We start from the raw sequence: 22,115 nt of genomic DNA on the forward strand, positions 1-22,115 counted from the left end.
TATAAATCTACATAAAATATACACAAAATTATTATAGTGGTACATTAGAGAAAATAGTGCTACTTGAGAATACAAAATGCTAGATCAAGAGAGTGTGTGTGTTTCTGGGTATGTGTAAATATAAGAATTACAAAAAGAAAAAAGTGACAGACTAGAAGATAAAATTCCCTTTGCCATTCTTTTTTCCTTTGGGATCTCTGGGTTCTAAAGCTTTTTTTTTTCTTTAACCAGAATTTTGAAATATTTGTAACGATAGTTAAAAGGAAAATGAACATTAATGCTAATGTACTGTTATCTTTATTGACACTCTGATGGACTGCATCCCTCAGGGTAGGTAAATATGTTACTTTACTCATAAAGTGTGACTTAAAAATAACAGTGTATCTCAGACAAATTCCTTAGGAAAACCTTGGGAATACTTAGTAGCAAGATTTCATTAGAAATCACTTCTTTAGGGCTGCTAGGTATCAGAGTGGATAGAACAACACTCCTGGAATCATCAGGAGGACCTGGGTTCAAATGTGGCCTCAGATACTTCCTAATTGTGTGTCCCTGGGCATGTCTCAACTCTGATTTGCCCTGCCCCACTGTCTTAGAAGTAATACTAAAACAGAAGGTAAGGGTTTAAAAAAAAAATCACCTTTCCTCAATCTATTAAATGAACGGGGAAACCAAATCTCAAAAAGTCCTTTCAAGCTCAGAAACCCTCTGAGTAAGAATTTCCTCTTTTACCTTAATGTTAGGAAAAGCAAAACGAAGAAAAGGTAGAACAGAGAGAAACAGGAAGGGGTCAAGGAGGTTGATATGCTGGCATTCACTCATCAGCTTTTCCTGCCTTTGTTTTGTTTACTTCAGAAATAGAGAAGATACAGCAAGAAACTGGAACATAAAATCATTGTCTCAGTGTTTAGTTGGAACTTCTGATGTTTCATTTTAAAAGGATATTAGAGGGATTTCTTGGAGCTGCGAAGAAGCCAGAACAGAAAGTCATAGGATGTTGGGGGAGGGGGGAGAATTGGTAAACAGCAGTGTCATTTTTTCATGATAGCATAACCCAAAGTTACAAAAATAAAATATTACGGTGTCAGGCTTCAGAAATCAAAGGACCTGAATTTAAAAAAAAAAAAACAACTTCTATAGTACCTGTGGCTAATCCCTTCATCTCTTCAGGCCTTTTCTTTCTCATTTTTATTTTTTACTTTTATTTTTGACATTTTAAAAAATTTGGTCAATTTCAAACATTATTCCTTGGATACAAAGATCATTTTCTATTCCTCCCTATTCTCCCCCCACCGCTCCCATAGCCGACACGCAATTCCACTGGGTATTACATCTGTCCTTGATCAGAACCCATTTCCATGTTGTTGGTGTTTGCACTAGGATGTTCATTTAGAGTCTATATCCCCAATCATATCCCCTTCAACCCATGTCATTAAGCAGTTCTTTTTCTTTGGTGATTTTACTCCTACAGTTTTTCTTATGAATGTGGATAGTGGTTTTTCTCATAGATCCCTGCAGATTGTTCAGGATCACTGCATTGCCACTAATGGAGAAGTCCATTACATTCAATTGTACCACAGTGTATCAGTCTCTGTGTACAGTGTTTTCCTGGTTCTGCTCCTCTCACTCTGCATCACTTCCTGGAGGTCAGGTCGTTCCAGTTCATATAAAATTCCTCCAGTTCATTATTCCTTTGAGCACAATAGTATTCCATCACCAACATATACCACTGTTTGTTCAGCCATTCCCCAATCGGAGGGCATCCCCTCATTTTCCAATTGTTTACCACCACAAAGTGCGCAGCTATGAATATTCTTGTACAAGTCTTTTTCCTTATTATCTCTTTGGGGTACAAACCCAGCAGTGGCATGGCTGGATTTTCAAAGGGGAGACAATCTTTTAGTGCCCTTTGGGCATAGTTCCAAATTGCCCTCCAGAATGGTTGAATCAATTCACAACTCCACTAGTAATGCACTAATGTCCCAACTTTGCCACACCCCCTCCAACATTCATTACTTTCCATTGCTGTCATGTTAGCCAATCTGCTAGGTGTGATGTGGTATCTCAGAGTTGTTTTGATTTGCATATCTCTGATTATTAGAGATTCAGAACAATTTTTCATGTGCTTATTAATAGTTTTGATTTCTTTGACTGAAAATTGCCTATTCATGTCCCTTGCCCATTTATCAATTAGAGAACAGCTTGATTTTTTTGTGCAATTGGTTTAGCTCCTAATAAATTTGAGTAATTAGACCTTTGTCAGAGGTTTTTGTTATGAAAATTGTTTCCCAGTTTGTTACTTCCCTTCTGATTTTGGTTACATTGGTTTTTGTTTATATAATAACTTTTTAATTTGATGTAGTCAAAATTATTTATTTTACATTTTGTGACTCTAAGTCTTGCTTGGTTTTAAAATCTTTCCCTTCCCAAAGGTCTGACATGTATACTATTCTGTGTTCACCTAATTTGCTTATAGTTTCCTTCTTTATGTTCAAGTCATTCACCCATTCTGAGTTTATCTTGGTGTAGGGTGTGAGGTGTTGATCCAAGCCTAATCTCTCCTAAACTGTCTTTCAGTTTTCCCAGCAGTTTCTATCAAATGGTGGATTTTGGTCCCAAAAGCTGGGATCTTTGGGCTTGTCATAGACTGTCTTGCTGAGGTCACTTACCCCAAGTCTGATCTTCCTTTCTGTCTCTTAGCCAGTACCAAATTGTTTTGATGACCACTGCTTTATAGTATAGTTTGAGATTTGAGACCACAAGGCCACCTTCCTTTATATTTTTTTTTCATTATTTCCCTGGATATCTTTGATCTTTTGTTCTTCCAAATGAATTTTGTTATGGTTTTTTCTAGTTCACTAAAATTTTTTTTTGGAAGTTCGATGGGTATGGCACTAAATAAATAGATAAGTTTGGGTAGGATGGTCATTTTTATTATGTTAGCTCATCCTACCCATGAGCAGTTAATGTTTTTCCAATTGCTTAGATCTAGTTTTAGTTGTGTGGAAACTGTTTTGTAGTTGTGTACATATAGTTCCTGTGTTTGTCTTGGCAGATAGATTCCCAAATATTTTATATTGTATAGAGTGATTTTGAATGAAATTTCTCTTTCTAATTCCTGCTGCTGAGATGTGTTGGAGATATATAGAAAAGCTGATGACTTATGTGGGCTTATTTTGTATCCTGCAACTTTGTTAAAGTTGTTGATTATTTCCATTAGCTTTTTAGTTGATTCTCTAGGATTCTTTAAGTAGACCATCATATCATCCACAAAGAGTATACCTTGGTCTCCTGATTGCCAATTTTAATACCTTCAATTCCTTTTTCTTCTCTAATTGCTACTGCTAGTGTTTCTAGTGCAATGGTAAATAATAGAGGTGATAATGGGTATCCTTGTTTCACTCCTGATTTTATTGGGAATGCATCTAGTTTATTCCCATTGCATATGATGTTGGCTGATGGTTTTAAATAGATACTGTTTACTATTTTTAGGAAAGACTCTTCTATTCCTGTACTTTCTAGTGTTTTCAATAGGAATGAGTGTTGTATTTTGTCAAAGGCTTTTTCTGTGTCTATTGAGATAATCATGTGATATTTTGTTGGTTTGCTTGTTGATATGGTCAATTATTTGGATGGTTTTCCTAATATTGAACCATCCTTGCATTCCTGGTATAAATCCTACCTGATCATAGTGAATAACCCTCCTGATGACTTGCTGGAGTCTTTTTGCTAGTATCCTATTTAAGATTTTTGCATCTATGTTCATTAAGGAGATTGGTCTGTAGTTTTCTTTCTCAGTTTTTGACCTGCCTGGCTTTGGAATCAGTACCATATTTGGTTCATAAAAGGAATTTGGTAGAACTCCCTCTTTGCTTATTATGTCAAATAGTTTATATAGTATTGGGATTAGCTGTTCTTTGAATGTTTGATAGAATTCCCTGGTGAATCCATCAGGCCCTGGGGATTTTTTCTTAGGGAGTTCCTTGATGGCCTGTTCAATTTCTTTCTCAGATATGTGTGACATGGAAATCACTTTAAAAGACTGATATATATTAATTTAAAGTCGCCAAGGAATTCAGCTATGTAATTCCTAAATGAAAACTCAAGTCAGCAGTCAACCTTTTATGGAGTTTAATTACAAACAGGAGGAAGAAAGGTGAGAGAGAGAGAGAGAGAGAGAGAGAGAGAGAGAGAGAGAGAGAGAGAGAGAGAGGGAGAGGGAGAGGGAGAGGGAGAGGAGAGAAGGGAATAGGGCTTAAATACCCCCTCTGTTTAGGCTGGGCCAAAAGGCCCAAGCCGTTAGATAACTGAGGCAAAGAAAAGAGATCAGTCCCTATCACTCACGTGACCAAAATGGAGAAACAGTCTCAGGGGCCTCCACCTCCAGCTTCCTTCAGAGCAAGCTTCTCAGAGCACAGCCTCTCAGAGCAAAACCTTTCCAACCACCTCTCAGTCCTCAGACCCCTCTATCTTTAAGGAAACCATCTCAGTTCCCTCCCCTCAGTTCTCACATCTACCAATCACTGTCCATGTCTTCCCTGTGCCAGTGGTGGCTCTAGCTTAACCCAGGACCGCCCAGAGGTCTGTGGCTTTTCACATGTCTGTTGAAGGTCATATTCTCAAATAATTAAATCTTGATCATTTTGCTGCAGCCCTTCCTAAATCCTGTTACCCTGAGTAGGGTGGAGATTGGAAGTTCCAAGACCTGGTTCTGTCATTCCAAGTATCTCTATTGTATCAATTCTAAAATCAATCATGACTCAAAGAACTTCCTGTTCTATGCTTAAGCATAGGTCAAAGCCCTTTCCATTGTTTAGCAAAAGGCTTCTGTCCTAAAGTAGTCTTAGGTAGGGAGGAGAAGGACCCTCCCTCCCTAATGTTGGAAATGGGGAAATTTCCAACATTCATAAGTCTAAGAAATTTTAAGGTTTACATATGGGATTATTTAAGAATTTTATTTCTTCTTCTGTTAATCTAGGCAATTTATATTTTTGTATATATTCATCCATATCACCTAGATTGGCATATTTATTGCCATATAATTGGGCAAAATAGTTTTTAATGATTGCCTTAATTTCCTCTTCATTGGAGGCGAGTCCTCCCTTTTAGTGTATGATACTATTGATTTGGTTTTCTTCTTTTCTTTTTTTAATTAGATTGACCAGTGTTTTGTCTATTTTGTTTGTTTTTTGAAAATACCAGCTTCTAGTCTTATTTATTAGTTCAATAGTTCTATCACTTTTAATTTTATTAATTTCTCCCTTAATTTTTAGGATCTATAATTTGGTTTTGGGGGGGGTTAATTTTGTTTGATGTCCAATTCATTGATCTCTGCCCTGCCTAATTGGTTAATATATGAACTCAAGGATATAAATTTTCTCCTGAGTACTGCTTTGGCTGCATCCCATAAAGTTTGAAAGGATGTCTCATCATTGTCATTTTCTTCAATGAAATTATTAATTGTTTCTATGATTTGTTTTCTATCTGATTTTGGAGAATCATATTATTTAATTTCCAACTAATTTTTGATTTGGCTCTCTATGTACCCTTACTGATCATTATTTCTATTGCCTTATGATCTGAAAAGGTTGCATTTATTATTTCTGCTTTTCTGCATTTGTATGCCATGTTTTTAAGACCTAGTATATGGTCAATCTTTGTGAATATACCATGTGCTGCTGAAAAGAAGGTGTATTCCTTTTTGTCCCTATTTATTTTTCTCCACATATCTTTGAACTCTAATTTTTCTAAGATTTCATTCACCTCTTTTATCTGTTTCTTATTTATTTTTTAATTTGATTTATCTAAATTTGATAGTGGTAGGTTTAGGTCTCCCACTAGTATAGTTTTACTATGTATTTCCTCCTTCAATTCTACTAGTTTCTTCATTAGAAATTTGGTGCATACATGTTGATTAGTGATATTTCCTCATTGTCTATACTCCCTTTTATCAGGATGAATTTATCTTCCCTATCCCTTTTAATCAGGTCTATTTTTACTTTGGCTCTTTCAGGTATCATGATTACAACTCCTGCCTTTTTTCTATCAGTTGAGGCTCAATAGGTCTTGCTCCAACCTTTAATTCTGACCTTGTGAATATCTACCCACCTGTGGTGTATTTCTTGTAGACAACATATGGTAGAATTTTGGATTCTAATCCACTCTCCTATTTGTCTATGTTTTTTTTTTAACCTTACCTTCCGTCTTGGAGTCAATACTGTGTATTGGCTCCAAGCCAGAAGAGTGGTAAGGGCTAGGCAATGGGGGTCAAGTGACTTGCCCAGGGTCATACAGCTGGGAAGTGTCTGAGGCCAGATTTGAACCTAGGACTTCCCGTCTCTAGGCCTGGCTCTCAATCTACTGAGCTACCCAGCTGCCCCCTTGTCTATGTTTTTGGGTGAGTCCATCCTATTCACGTTCAAAGTTATGATTGTCACTTGTGAATTCCCTAGCATTTTGATATATTCTCCTAGTTCTGTCCTTTCTTCTTTTTCTATATCCTTTTAAACCAGTGGTTTACTTTTAATCAGTCCCCCTAATCCCCTCCCTTGATATGCTTCCCTTTCTGGTCCCTCCCTTTTTGTTCCCTTCTTGTTTTTTTTAAGGGTCTGTTAAGTTCCCTCCCCCTTCTTCTTCCCTCCCTTTTTGTACTCCCTTCCCCCTCACCCCTTATTTTCCCCTTCTCCCTTACCCTGTAGGATAAGATAGAATTCAAGATCCCAATGAATCTAGATGCTCTCCCCTCTCGGAATTGATTTCACTGAGACTAAGGTTTAAATATTACCTATTAGCACTTTCTTCCTCTTCTTCTCATAAGATTATTCTTCCCCTCCCCTTCCCATGTGTATCTTTGTGTGAAAAAGATTATTCTATTTATTTTATTTCTTCAAGTATATCTTGGTACCATCATCAATCCCCCCCTTTTTCTTTTTTTTTAATATCATCTTATAGCCCTTAATGCCCCAATCCTTTCCTATGAGTGATTCTTCTAATTATTATAATAATGAATACAATTTTTGAGTTACAAATAACATTTTCCCATATATTAATATATAATTTGATCTATTTATAGCCCTTAAAGAAGAAAGTTTGAATAAAAAAAACATTTTTCTCCTTTTCCCTCTCTTTCATATTTCACGAAAACATGTTTCTCTTGATCTTTGTGTTTAGATATCAAACTTTCCACGTAGTTCTGGTCTTTTCTTTAAAAATACTTGGAAATCTATTTTGCTGAATGCCCATACTTTTCCCTGGAAGTATATAGTCAGTTTTGATGGATAGGTGATTCTTGGTTGAAGACCCAGTTCTCTTGCCTTTCTGAATATCATGTTCCAGGCCTTGCAGTCCTTTAGTGTGGACACTGCCAGGTCTTGTGTGTTCCTGATTGGTGCTCCTTGGTATCTAAATTGTCTCTTTTTGGCTTCTTATAGAATGTTCTCCTTAGCTTGAAAGTTCTGGAATTTAGCAATTATATTCCTGGGAGTTGTCTTTTGGGGATTTAGTGTAGAGGGTGTTCTATGAACTCTTTCAGTGTCTATTTTGCCCCCTTGTTCAAGAACATCAGGGCAGTTTTCTTGGATGATTTCTTGTATTATGATATCAAGATTTCTATTTATTTCTGGCTTTTCAGGTAGACCAATGATTCTCAAATTGTGTCTCCTTCCTCTGTTTTACTGATCTGTCACCTTGTCAGTGACATACTTTATGTTTTCTTCTATTTTGTCAGTCTTTTGTCTTTGCTTTATTAATTCTTGCTGTTTTACAAGATCATTGGCTTCCAGTTGCCTAATTCTGGTCTTTAAAGACCAGTTTGGAAAACCAGACTGGTTTTCCTTTTCAGTTTGGTCTATCCTGCTTTTTGTGGCTTCTAGCTGTTTCTCCAATTAGGAGTTCTTGTCCTTTAGACTGTTGTTTTCTCTTTGAATTATTTCCCACTTTTGTTGCCAGAAGGCTTCCATCTTTTTGATAAGCTCCAATTTGAATTCTTCCAGAGCTTGTGGACAATTTCCATTTTTTTTTGAAATTTTTGACTTTGTTTGAATTTCTTCCTCTATTTCCTCTGTAGCCTGGGTTTTCCCTCCATAAAAATTTGCCAGGGTCAATGCCTTCTTCCTGTTTTTCTTGGAGGGTGTTTCTTGGTCCTGGGCACAATTAGCCATGCCTGTGGTGGTTTTTCCTTCCCTTTTTAGTCAGAAATCTGAGTGAGATGGGCAGGTTCTATGTTTATGGAGTTTAGGAGCAAGGTTTTTGCCTCAGGCAACCTCTCGAATCTCTGCAGCCTCCACTGTTCGTGAGAGCACCCATGGTCTACACTCGCTCCCCAGCGCTCCGGGATCTCCCATGTAACTACCCTCCGGGGTAGGTCCCTGGTGGTCCTAGTCAGCTCCCAAGATTCTAGAAGTGCCCCTTGCTCACTCTAGAGGGGCCCCTCACTTACTCTGGCTGATTCTGGTGTGCTCTGGCCCTGACTCTGGCTCTGTAGGTTGGGTGGGGAAGGGTAGATTGGCTCACTTTTAAGTGGGAGCTTTTTCACGCTCTTATAGTGTGGAAATGCCCAAACCTCATGTGCCTTCAATGCTGCGCCCTACTATAGAGTTCATCCATTCTTCTGAAAATTGTTTTTATGTTCTTTTGAGGTAGTCTATTTCGGTGGGTGCTGGGGAGAGGAAGCGTCCCACGTCTAGACTGCTGCTATGCTTACCCAGAAGTCCTCTTTCTCATTTTAAAAATAAGATATTTGGACTAGACTGCTTTAAAGTCCCATCATACTTCAAATTTATGGGCCTATGATATTCATTTTGGATCTTGAAATGTTTTTGTTTCTGTGTCCATTTTGTTCTGAAGGAATTTGACTAGGAGTTCCTATTTTTCTCTTTTAAAAAATTGCCCTTCATTTTAGCAAATTCTACATATGTGTTTATGTCATAAGAAGGAAAAAATTCTGTGTAATAACTTAATGGAAGAAGACTGCTCCTTTTTTAAATAAAGAAAACTCTTCTGATACAGAAAGTAAGTTGAAATGTCATGGCAATTAGAGTCAGAAGGAACCTTAGAGATCATCTTGTGCAGTTGCCTCATTTTGAGAAATGAGGTGAAACTAAGGCCTTCTCTAATGGAATGACTTTCTCAAGGTCTCATCACAAAGTAGAAATGATCAGTGAATATGTGTTAATCTTCCAAAAGAGGGATGGACTTGATCAAAAACATAAGTGATGGGTTTAGTTTTGGCAAGAAGGGCCACTTCCTTCTTCTGATCTTGTGGCAAAAGAGGGAAGGAGAGGAAACTCTGGAAGGCTTTTTGTTTATGATTTCTGATTCATATCCAACTTCTCAGAAACTTAATGATTGTGTAGTGACAGCTACCCTTACTTATTTTCTTATCTTTTGCTGCCATCGTGTGGTTGTTGCCTGAAGCCACCCTTCTCTTCTGAAGCTATTATATCATCTTTGGCTCTTAATTTCTAATTGAAAGTGTGCTTTTAAAATTTTTTCTCATCATTTATCCTGACACTTGTAACTCTTAGTTGGAAAAGGATTTCTTTTCTCTGAAAATGAAGTAGAATCAAACAGAAAATAGCATTCTAGTGCCTAATACACAGGCATCCCAAATGCAATATTCTAAGTTTTAGTAAAGATTTAAACTGCACTAGAGTTTTGGGATAGCCTTTCAAATGTATATATATATCATACATGTAATACAGTCATGAGCTTATGTGTAAATTGTGCATTCCCACAAAAGTGCTTGAGAGAATAGTAAAAACAGTTGAATGAATATATTACAAATAGATTAAAAATATTCAGGTTATAATTTTCTTTCTTTTATCACAAAATATTTACCTTTCAAGGTTATTCATCATTTTAGATCTGAAAGGAACATTAGACTATAAACCTTAGGTACCAGCTTTTCTTCCAAGAACATGTGGCTCTTTGGGGGTCTCACTTTGCTCATCTGTCAAGAAAAAAGGCTATTCTAGATGGTCTCTAACATTCCTTCAAGGGCAATTATTCTGAGATTTTTATGATCCTTTGTTAGAGATAAGTGATTCCAAATGGAGTAGAGGCAAAATAGAAGGAACATTGAATTTTGAGTCAGAAGTACTGGGTTTAAATCTTTTTACTACTAACTGTGTAATTTTGGCAGTTTTCTGGGCTTTGCTTTCCTTTTCTATAAAATGAATTTGGACTGATAAGGATACTACCCAGCTCTAAATTTTTGAGTCTATTAAATACTGCAACTAGAATAAGGCATAGATTTTTTTTTTTTAACATAGCCAGGGTTGGAATTTGTTTTGCTTCCCTACATTTGTTATAAGGGTTGCTTTTTATGTTTGTTTGTTTTGCCTTGTGTTGGAGGGTAGAAGTAGAGAGATAGAGGAGAAGTAGGAAGGAAAGTGCTAACTAGTTAAAACATTAATTATAAAAAAGAGAAATCCTATATCTAATGTCAGAGCTAAACTAGTGGTATGGCTTAAGTCTCAATTTCTGTTTTCCCTAGCAGGAATACAATTACCTTTAAGCTTAACGTAAGGTGTCAGGCCTCTGAGGCTATATTCAGTCCTAATGATATAGTTGTTTTAAGATTAGTTATTAAACTGGGGTAGTAACTGATTCATGCCTATAATTCTTGCAGTTGGGAAGGCTGATACTGGTGGTTTGCTTAAGCAGAGGAGTTCTGAGATTCAGCTGGATGAAGGTGATAAAGTATCCTAAGGAAGGGAGAACCTGAGCAGGCCAGTGTTCCCACACCAATCAGTGATAGTTTAGCTCACGAGTGGTCAGCCCATTAAACTTCTAGTCTGAGTGACATAGGGAGAACCAGCCTGGAAAAAAAAAATTGTCATTAAGTATGATTACTTGAAATCTCTTGATAATTTTGTTCATATCTGTATCCTGATATAGATAATAATTGAGTTATATTTTACTTCTTTCTATAGTACTACTTATGAATAAGAAAATAGTTGAAAATCCTTTTATAGATTGTAGAGGGGTTATTCAAATTTCTTAAGCCTCTACTTAAGCCCCTTTGGCAGCAGGAGATGGAGAAGTAGGAGGTGGTTCCTATTTTCAGAGGGCTTACAGTAGTCAAAACTAGAGATAGACAGACACACATGCAAAACAATAAGAGAACAATTCAAGGCAGCACATACACAGGTTCAAGTTGTTCTATTAAAGTCTGTACATAAATAGAATTCAGAAAGTTACAAGGAAGGAAAGGGAAAGACAATTGTAGATAGAGGATAACTTGGTTCCTTTGGGCACTGGAAAGAGGTGGGTCTTGAAGAAAGTGTAAGATTAGGATCTGTGGAGAGTACAACTCAGCTACAGAAAACAATCTGAAAAAAGGCATGGAAGGGGCAGCTGGGTGGCTCAGTGGATTGAGAGCCAAGCCCAGAGATGGGAGGTCCTGGGTTCAAATTTGACCTCAGACACTCCCTAGCTTTGTGACCCTGGGCAAGTCACTTAACCCCCATTTCCTAGCCCTTACCACTCTTCTGCCTTGAAACCAATACCCAGTATTGATTCTAAGACAGGTCTTTTTTTTTTTTAAAGGTATGGAGTAAGCAGGGCACACATGGGGACTATAAGGAGGCTGGCCTGTTGGGAATAGTGGGAGAGAAATGAGACAAACAATAATGTAAATTCTGTTGGGAAAGGTACTTATATACCAAAATGAAAAGTGAAATCTTGATAAGCACTAAGGATATTATAGTTATATAGTCTTACATATATAGTCTTATCAAATGAGGAAATAATATAATAAAAGTGATCCTTTTAGGAAATTTAATCTGTATAGATTGGAAGGAGGGACTGAAGTCAAAGAACACATTGGAAAGGTTATCATAGTTATGATCTTATCCAAAAAGACTAAAGTCTAAATCCTAAAACATTGTCACATTGTAGCAATAGCCTTGGGTTCTTGACTTTAATGTCAGTAGTAGAGCAAAAACTCCAGCAGGCCTTACCACTTAAGAAGAGCTTTGATTATGGACCTGGCAGCAGACTGTGTGTTTGTCATTTGAAGACTAGCCTGGCTAATCCTGGGGAGACTTACCACTCAAAGGCTGGCCATTTTGATGATTTTTTTCTTCTTTTTTTTAATCATAGCAACTTTTAAGACTATCTACAAAGAAAGGGGACATTTCTGACATATATTGGTAGAGGAAAATTCTCACACTAGTGAAATCCTAAATCTTTTGAGGTATTGAATGATGTTTTCTTCTCTCTTAGAAATGCAAATTGTCTCTTTCCTTGTAGGTAATGTACAGAAGAATCCTGCAGCAGGCAGGTTTTATACAGTTTGCACAGCTTCAGTTCCTAGAAGCTAAAGAACTCTTCAGGTAAATTGGAATATTGATGTTAAAGCTATCATCACATTGATTCTTCTGAAAAAAAAAAAGTAGGTTGTGCCCTTTAGGATCAAAAGATCTTTCTAGAATATGATGCTGTAGGGCAAATAAGAACCAAAGTTGTAACTAGGAATTCTGGCCCCTAGAGCAAATTCAGTTGAGGGGAAGTCAAGATCCTGAAGTCTCTACTTGGGAGGTCAGCACATGCCCTGTAATCACTGCTATTCCTGGGCATACTAGGCATGAGTCCTCAGTCCTAGCACTTCAAAAGGCAGTCCAACCAGGTACGGTGAAGGGCAGGGTATGAGGGGATGGAACATGGCTGGTAAAAGAACTTGTGACCCTTGTAGATAGACAGAGCTGTCAGAGGGGAAAGCATGTCCACCAAATTCATCCCTGACTTGTAGCAGTCTCGGGTGGAGTGCCACTGACCCCGTGCTAGGTATGACTTTGGTAATACCATTGGATCTTGTGCTTCAAATAGAAATGTTGATTATTGCTTCCGAATAAATGCTGATCATTTGACTTAAAGTTCCTTACTCTCCAACTATTTTTAACTTTTACTTAAAGTGAAATTAGAAAAGCAATTTTTGTGAAGGGAAAGTTGAGGGTTTTGAGATTGCTTAATCTGTCAAAAAAAATCAAAAGGATGATTGATCTTCATAATTCTTATAGTAGATAAAAAGTTTCTGGAAAAACAATGACTACATGTTCTTGATAGTGAAGAATGTCCTGGACTTGAAATCAGAGGTCTTGAATTATAATCCTGACACTTACTACTTAATTATCTTTGTGATTTTATGTTGTCATTTAAGTTCTCTATGGCTTAGTTTCCTCATCTGCAGAAAGTGTCTGAGATCCCTTCTAGCTCTAAATCCATGATCCTCTAAATTCACACTTATATAGCACTTTCAAGTTAGTACCTCACATTGATCCTCCAAATAGGTAATACTATTATTGTTATAATTATCCCCATTGAGAGAGGATCAATGAAGTATAGTTGTAAGGGGCAAAAGTGGGGCTTGAACCAGGGTCTCCTGAATCCAGAATACTCTCTCTTAACACCACTTTTATTATTTCAGGAGTGTCTAAGATAAGTGTCTAAGGCAAGATTCAAAGCCAGGACTTTCTAACTCCCACATTTGTGCTCTCTCGGTTAAACCATGGTGCCTCCACAGCTGGGTGGCTTAGTAGATTGAGAGCCAGACCTAGAGATGGGAAGTCTTGGGTTCAAATCTGGCCTCAGTCACTTTCTAACTGTGTGACCCTGGGCAGGTCACTTAACCCCCATTGCCTAGCCCTTACTACTCTTCTGTCTTGGAACTAATATACAGTATTGATTCTGAGACAGAAGATAAGGATTAAAAAAAAAACCCTGAATCTTACTCATTCCTACTTGAGATTCTTGAGATTCTATAGTGCTCTTTGGCCAAATTTAATTTCAATTCACCATTTGTTAAATATCTACTATGTTCAGTGTCCTATTCTAGAGCCTGAATATACTAAAGTGAGATAAGATATAGTTTTTACCTCTAGTCTAATAGGAGAAATATGACAAACACATAGCTAACTGTAATACAAGTTATAATATAGATGCCTAGAAGTGCAAAGAAAGTGGTATGAGAAATTCAGGGAAGAAGAGATGACTTTCACCAGAGAGTCAGGTATAGAATAGCTTCATGGGACAGAATAGGACCAAAGTTACCCTTAAAAAAAAAAAAGAATTCCAAAAGGTAAGGATGTGGAAGGTGACCATTCTAAATATTGGAGTGACAGGGTTAAAGGTACATAAGCAATAATATGCATGCATGATAATAATCAGTGAATGGTCAATACTCCAGTTAAAATGGACCACAAATGGGTGAAGAATTATTTATGGTAAGATTGAAAAGGCAAATTGGAGATAGATTATGGGAAGATCTTGATTGCCAGGCTAAATCAAGAGTTTATATTTTATTTGGTAAGCAATTACAAACCAAAATATGAAATAGAAATCATGCTGCCTCATAGTCTGGTCCCCCATGCTTCCATAATTCTCTTTATATAAGTGTAGTCTATATTTAAGGTTGAACTCTCTTCTTGCATTTCTCTTTAAAAAATGGTTCAAAAATGTATAGCCTTTTGAGAAACTACTTATGAAAATTTTATGAGTAGATCAAATGAGATACCATATAAAAAGTGCTTTCTAAACCTTAAAATGTTATGTAAATGCTAATCATTCACTATAATAGGGGATTTTTATTTGGTTAGATTGAGGGCTGAAATAAATGCCCTATGAAAGTTGCTTCTTTCAATCAGATATTCTAAAGATTACTGTGTCTTCCTCATTTAAGCAAGTTGCTCAGACATTGATTTAGGCTTTTTAAAAATTCATCATCCCTTTCTTTCCTCCTTTATTAGTTTTAACTTCTGAATGTATAAGTATATATATAGAAACATGCCCAGGTTGATTTGGGTTCATGCCAAGTTATTCTTACAAATAAATCAGCCTTTTTTTTTTAAAAGAATGTCCCCAAGACCAGAAATGTGTGTATGCTTGCACACAACCTTAGTGTTGTTTTTGTGTGCCTATGTGTACTCTTTCTTTCTTTTTTGCTTCATTTAGTTTGACACTGTAATTGCAGAAGCGGCCAGCTTGATGTCCGGGAGCTGATATCTCTGTATCCCTTCCTGTTGCCTACTACTTCTTCATTCACACGGTCTCACCCCCCTCTGCACGAGTATGCAGACCTGAATCAGCTGACCCAAGGGGACCAGGAGAAGATGACCAAGTGCAAAAGATTCCTTATGAGCTACTTAAATGAGGTCCGTAGCACAGAAGTGGCAAATGGTTATAAAGAAGATATTGATACTGCGTTGCTCAAATTGTATGCAGAAGCAGATCATGAAAGCTTGCTGGACCTTCTAGTCACAGAGAACTTCTGCCTTTTAACAGACAGTGTGGCGTGGCTCGAGAAACACAAAAAGTGAGTCATTCTTTCCAAGATGGGATAGCGGTGATGCATGTACTAGCCACCTTCCATTGAGAGCCGAATCCCAAATCCTTCATTCCTGAAAGATACGGTTGGTAAGGGCTGCTGACTAGAACATTGGTTTGTAACCTGGGGTCCATGGAATTTTTTAATTTTTATTTTGATAACTCAGTTTATTGGTTTCTGCAATTCTATTTATTTTAAAACATTCTGGAAAGGGGTCCATGGGCTTCACCAGATTGTCAGAGGGATTCATGTCACAAAAAAAGGTTAAGAACCCCAATCTAGAAATTAAACCTGGATGGCATATCCTAAAATTGGAGACTTCCAAGGGATACACATTAAATGAATAATTCTTTTAAGTCAGGATGATAGCAGAAAATATGTATACTCACTCAAAGCCTAGGTCAAATTCTAATGCTGTGATGTTGGTCTTCAGATTCAATTCTAACATCAAAGGATCTCTGATTAGTACTATCAAAATTGTCAGTGCGTTAAGGTTTATCAACATCAGTCACCATTAAACAGCTCTGAGTAAAATAATTCTTGTATTTCTCCTTTACTTTCATGCTTAAATCTGTAAATTTATAAAGACGAAAGAAGGCACATTGACATTTTATTAAAAACTAATGGTTTTCTTCAGTGAATGATAACTCAGCTTAGAGTGCTGGCAGGGAAAAGGAGAAGCTTCTAAAAATCTGAATTCAGGTCCATTTCTTGTTGGTTAAGTGTTTCAACCTCAGTAAAAGTTACCTTTTTAATCTCTGGAAGAAAGTATTGAATAATAACTAGATTAAGGTAGCATTATTTATTCTTCCATTCCCCTAGAATCAGTTTAGCATATTTTAGCATCAGAATTTTTAGTGTCTAACTTATTAATGAAATGCTCCTCTTCAAGTGGTTCTATAAGTATTAAAGTATTACTATAAGTATTAAAGTATTACTGATGATATAACTATGTTAAGAAAATATGATGGAATCTGTGTAACATAATTATATTAAGAAAATACACTTTAGTGCTTTATAGGACCAGGAATCCAGAATAATTCTGAAAGATGCCCCCCTTCTCCCTTCAGGGAAGAGCCGGACATTTCCTTTGTGTATCATAACTTCCCCAAGGAAAGAGTGGCTCAAATTTTAGGACCTTTTCCTGGCCATTAATAGTGAATGTTTGAGGAGGAAACCTAATTCCATTCAGAAGAATGCCTACCACATTATTGGTTTCACAGCTTATCATTAATATTTTAAAGAAATTCCTGAAGCCTTGGATCAGAATGGCAGACAATCTAATTAACAGTCAAGCATATGTCATGGCATAAAGCATTTACCAAGTGCTTTATCCATCTGTTGTAGATTTATGCAATTTTTTAAATTTGGAAGGAACCTTAGGCTTTCATTACAGATGAAGAAACTGAGGCCTCCAGAGGTTAAGTGACTTGTCTAAAGCCACACAGTTGGCAGAGCTGGGACTGGAACCCAAGTTTCTGACCCCTTTGCTCTTGTCCAGGGTCACACAGCCAGGATGTGTCAGAGGTGGGACTTGAACTCAGGTCTCCCTGGCTTTTAGGCCTGTCCTCTATCTACTATGTGTCATGTCCAGTTACAACTAGAAGTTGTAGAGAAGAGAGGCTGTTTATGAAGTGGTGAGTGATTAATGTATTTTTAAAATTATTTGAAACACTGCACTTCAGGGCTAGTAGTGACACATTTTATGCTGAAAGAGATTTTATATTTAAAATATAAATTTCATCAGGGTTGAGTTTTCTTTTTTTTTTTTCAACACCTCAGATTTGAATCTTATGATGTTAATCCCCCCTACCCTTTCATCATTGGCTACCCTGGGCTATAATTTTCTGTAGAAAATTGAAGTGCATCCATCCACATAACCTCTATGGTGTGTGTGCGCATGTGTTGGAGAGAGAGAGAGAGAGAGAGAGAGAGAGAGAGAGAGAGAGAGAGAGAGAGAGAGAGAGAGAGAGAGAGAGAGAGAGAGAGAGAGAGAGAGAGAGAGAGAGAGAGAGAGTTCAGTGCTCTATGAGTAGGATGGAGAAGGCTCTATGCTGACCACTTTTTATTTTTCCTTTCAGGTATTTTGCACTTGGACTCCTTTATCATTATAATGGTCAAGATGCAGCCGCAGTGCAGGTTTGTTTAGCCTTCCTAGAGTAGCAGTGTATGGACTGCTTTAGTCATGTGTGTTTTAAAAATCAAATCAGGTTTTTGATATAAACACTGGTTGTCTTAGCTTGATTTACAAAGCTTTTCTAGAACCAAAAAAGTGCAGTTTTTTTTTTTTGCTAGAAAGACCATTCCTAAGGAAATATTGCCCCAAACTTTCTAATAGTCCTCACACATTACACAAATTTCATAATTGGTCTAATGAACATTGAAATAGAAAACAAAACTATTCCTTGGTTTGATATGTGGTAGCATTGCCTCAGTGAAGAGTGATGAAAGCATTGAATGTCACTGAAGTCACATACTGCATATGGACACTTTGTGAGAGGAGTCTTTAGCCCCTTGGCTGAAGCTACATAAACAGTGCTATTAGATATTCATAGATGATGTTGAGGTGAAAATAGGTAATCCCTGCTTCCTTTAGAGAAGCGGTAGACCCTGGGTGCTGATATGGCAAATGCTGTCTTGTTTTGCTTAACTGTACATCTTTATTATATGGAAAGGTTCTGTTGGGAGGACAGGAATTGCTGGGGAAGTGATGTGATGTCACAAAAATAAATAAAACTCAAAAAGAAAAATGAAAGACAAAATGCCCTAAACTTATTTGAGCTAATTCAGAGGTGTATAATTAATTAATCTATTTCTTTTCCTTCTTCTAGTTATGGGTGAACATTGTGAATGGAGAAATTCATGACTCTACTCGGTCAGACCTTTATGAATATATTGTTGATTTCCTAACCTACTGCTTAGACCAAGAACTAGTATGGAAATATGCTGAGTGGGTATTGCAGAAAAGTGAAGAGGTTCGTGCTTCATAGATGGCCTCTTTTTTTGTTCAAGAGAAAAAAAATATTATTTTTAGAGAAAAAAATTCTGAGCTACTTTCTAACTTATAAATTTCTTTATTCCCCCTTAACACTTTCCCTTTACCAATTTTAACTTAAGCATTTAGGTAAGTAAGCAGAGCAACTGATTTATTTCTTGGGGCAAGTCATTCCTTTAAGGACAGTACAGCCAGATCATGTTTTGTAGCTTCCCCTTTATTTTATTTTATTTTTTTTTTTTTAAACCCTTACCTTCCATCTTGGAATCAATACTGGGTATTGGTTCCAAGGCAGAAGAGTGATAAGAGCTAGTCAATGGGGGTTAAGTGACTTGCCCAGAGTCACACAGCTAGGAAGTGTCTATGGCCAGATTTGAACCCAGAACCTCCCATCTCTAGGCCTGACTTTCATTTCACTGAGCTACCTAGCTACCCCCGACTTTCCCTTTAAAATCCCCCTTGCCCCCTGGCTTTTTTTTGCTTCACCAAATGATAATTTGCACATTTTCCTATTTATTTTCTTTTTAATAGACTTTTTTGTTTGTTACATTAAAATTCCCAACTATCTCCTTCTCTCTCTCCTCCCTTCATTAAAAAAAGTTTACTTTGACAAAAACATATACATATATATAAAACTTAATGCCTTGCTTGTTTCTGTTTATCAGTTCTTTTTTTGGAGGTGGACATACACAAGCCTTTTTTTTAAATGTCACCTTATAGGTTAAAGTCTGTCATGTTCTCCCTATCCCCAGTGGGCTAGATCAAAATTGGAATGAATGATATTCCATTGCCTGACCCCCTGAATGAGGGGGTGTGAGAGAAAGAAATTTCAGCTAGGTGAGCCAGAAATGTGTTGGTCCTGCATACTAGGTACACTACCGCCTGGAATCCATCATCCTTGCTGCCTGCCATTCCTATTACTGTTACTAAGTCTCACATACCCGAGCTTGGGGCTGGGATGCCTTGGTGAGGGGATGAGGAGAGACAGAGAATCAGGAGAGAAAGGAGAGAAAAGCAGGCAGCATTGAAGTGTGGTCATGGCAGGATGGGGGCTCGCCAATTAGCCAGCATTTAGTGAGCACTCGTGTGCACTAGGCATGGTGGGAAATACTGGATTGACACAGAAAGGCAAGAGTGCCATCCTGCCTCATGAGGAGGAGCTCCCATATAAGTAACTGCATAAAACATGGGAGACAGGAGAAGGAAGGGAGGCTCAGAGGGGAGACACAGGCAGCAAGGAGGATCAAAAAATACTGCGTGGGTGTGATTGGACTGGTGGAGGTATCTAACAGGCAGAGGGGGGAGCAGAGTGTTTCAGGAGGAGGAAGCGGGGCAGGAACAGCTGCTGCAAAGGCGCTTTGGGGAGATGATATGTCATATTCGAGGAAAACAAGTAGACTGGTGAAACTGGATAATAAAGTTCAAGGTAGGGAATCCACTATAAGGAAATGAGAAAGGTAAAAAAAGGGCCGGGTTGTGAGGGGCATTACATGACCGAGGATTTCATACTTGATTTTAGAGATAATAGAGAGCTGCCAGAGAGAATCAAATAATGGATGGAAGAGGTGAGCCCTACTTTAGGAAAACCATTCTGACAGCTAAGAGGATAGAGGCTCGATTGGGTTAGAGGGACAGTCGAGGCCAGGAGACCAGCAGAAGACTTTTCAATACAGTCCAAAAGCAGAACAGACATTGGTTCAAAAAGTGAGGGAAATGTGTCTTCCCTTCAAGAAAAGCACAAAATTCCCCAAGCTCACATTGGGCTGTGGGGATGGAGCCTGCAGTCCAGTAGCTTCTTATCTGGACAGGTTGTCCTGGATTTCAATGCCTTTTGGTGATTCAGTGCAGAATTTGCAACAGTTGCGCCACATACCTTAAGAGTTCAGCCCCCAGGCTCCGTAAAGCTATTTTCAAAGAGATATGCAAGTTGCTGATGGCCATTGATAGCACTGGAAACATTGTACACTATATTCTATGAGCAATTTTAAAATGTCAACCTTGGTCTCGTGGAGCTGCAGAGATTTAGTCAGCGAGTGAGGAAACTTGAAAAGTACTTTTGCAACAAATGAGTCCTCTCTTCCCTGAAACTCATGTGTCTTGCTTTCAACAATATCAACACATTTCTTTGGTATTTTCCCATGTTAAACCATATCATTTTCTTAAATCCAAAATCCCATTTCCTCATCTTTTCATGGTCTTGTGTAAATCGCTTAAAACCTGCTACATTGAAAATACTTAGAGGTATTATGAGGACTAATAATAGTTCTAAGTAGTCATCTCTTTTATCTAACAGGGGAAGATAGTGATATAAAAAAATCCAAGAGTGAATAATTAAAAAACGATTCTATGAGGTTTTGCATTTCATTATGATTTTTGCCCCTCACCTCACTTTCTTTATATTACCTTTGTTATTAGGTTTCTCTTGAAATAAGGTGACAGGGTGGCAGCTAGTTGGCTCAGTGGATTGAGAGCCAGGCCTAGAGCTCGGAGGTTCTGGGTTCAAATGTGACATCAGACACTTCCTTGCTTTGTGACCCTGGGCAAGTCACTTAACCCCCATTGCCTAGCCCTTACCACTCTTCTGCCTTGGAACCAATACACAATATAGATTGAGTCTAAGGTGAAAGGTAAGAGAAAGAAAGAAAGTGGCTGTCAGAAACCAGTCTATATATTGCCATTTAAAACTTCAAAAATCTGTATGGATAACTTAGATGCAGAGAATAGAGAGTTTGTTCTATTGAATGTTCAATTTTTTTTCTGATAATCTTTCAGGTGCTTTTCAGAAAGAGGACATTATCATTTCTAGGTGATCCATGGAGTGATCGAAGTTGTTACTCTGCATATTGTCAAAACCATGATAAAGTCAATACTTCATTCTCTCTGTCTAACATTTATTTTTTAATGAGGCAGAGGTACAGGGGATAGCGTACTGGACCATAAGGCATTTATTAGCTTAGCTATCTGACCCTGTGGGGCAAGTTACTTCTGACTGCCTCAATTTCCTCAACTGTAAAATGGGGATTTTAATGGCAACTACCTCCCAGGATTGTTGAGAGGATGAAATGAGGCAATCTTTGTAAAAAAGTCATTAACACAGTGCCTGGTGACTTTGAAAATCTTAATATCTAAAATTTCACCTTATTTCAGGTTGGAGTTCAGATTTTTACCAAGAGACCTTTGGAAGAGCAGCAAAAAAATAACTTTAACCCAGATGATATCATTAACTGCCTTAAAAAATATCCTAAGTCTATTATTAAGTACCTGGAACATCTAGTCGTGGACCGGAAGGTGCAAGTAAGTGCTTCAAAAATTCTTAGTCTTCTCTCTGTGATGTTCTTGATGCATTGGGTAAGAAGCTGGATTGGATGACCTCAGTTGTCCTTGTCAAGTCTAAGATTCCATTAAAAAAAGTATAGGGTATACTTTCGCAGTAATTGTGGGAAGAGGCTGAGTAGATTACAGAATTTCTCACAGAGCACACTGAGTAAAATTGTACCAACTATCTTGTGTGCCATATGGGTAGTCAATAAATACTGAATGGGATGTTTGGATGATTTCAAGAGGCCCGGGGGACATGAAGACCTTGAGGCATATGTCTGATGGGCTCAGAGCTCACTCTGCCTCCATTCAGCTTTTTTTTTTCCCTTCCTCATCTTTGTCTTACTACTTCCTTGAAAGGGCTGAGGGATGCTGTAAGTCTGGATAGTTTGGCTTTCTTGGTTTTTCCAGAACAATCACTGTCATGTTGGTTTTATTTGAATTCTTCCACAGAGCCTAAGTGAATTCCTACTTTAA

The 22,115-nt window shown here is 37.6% G+C and overlaps 1 protein-coding gene across 2 annotated transcripts in view; it reads left to right on the plus strand.

The window, feature by feature from the left end:
- The window catches only part of TGFBRAP1 (transforming growth factor beta receptor associated protein 1), a 66,504-nt gene that overhangs the window by 29,871 nt on the left and 14,518 nt on the right, over window positions 1-22,115 (plus strand). For both annotated transcript variants that reach the window (XM_007501180.3, XM_001364018.4), the window contains exons 5-9: window positions 12,256-12,338; window positions 14,972-15,313; window positions 17,407-17,464; window positions 18,157-18,300; window positions 21,468-21,614. In XM_007501180.3, coding sequence (XP_007501242.2) covers window positions 12,256-12,338; window positions 14,972-15,313; window positions 17,407-17,464; window positions 18,157-18,300; window positions 21,468-21,614 — 774 coding nt within the window. The remainder of the gene's footprint in view (window positions 1-12,255; window positions 12,339-14,971; window positions 15,314-17,406; window positions 17,465-18,156; window positions 18,301-21,467; window positions 21,615-22,115) is intronic.

This window comes from Monodelphis domestica, chromosome 8, assembly GCF_027887165.1.
Source record: "Monodelphis domestica isolate mMonDom1 chromosome 8, mMonDom1.pri, whole genome shotgun sequence".
NCBI lineage: Eukaryota > Metazoa > Chordata > Mammalia > Didelphimorphia > Didelphidae > Monodelphis > Monodelphis domestica.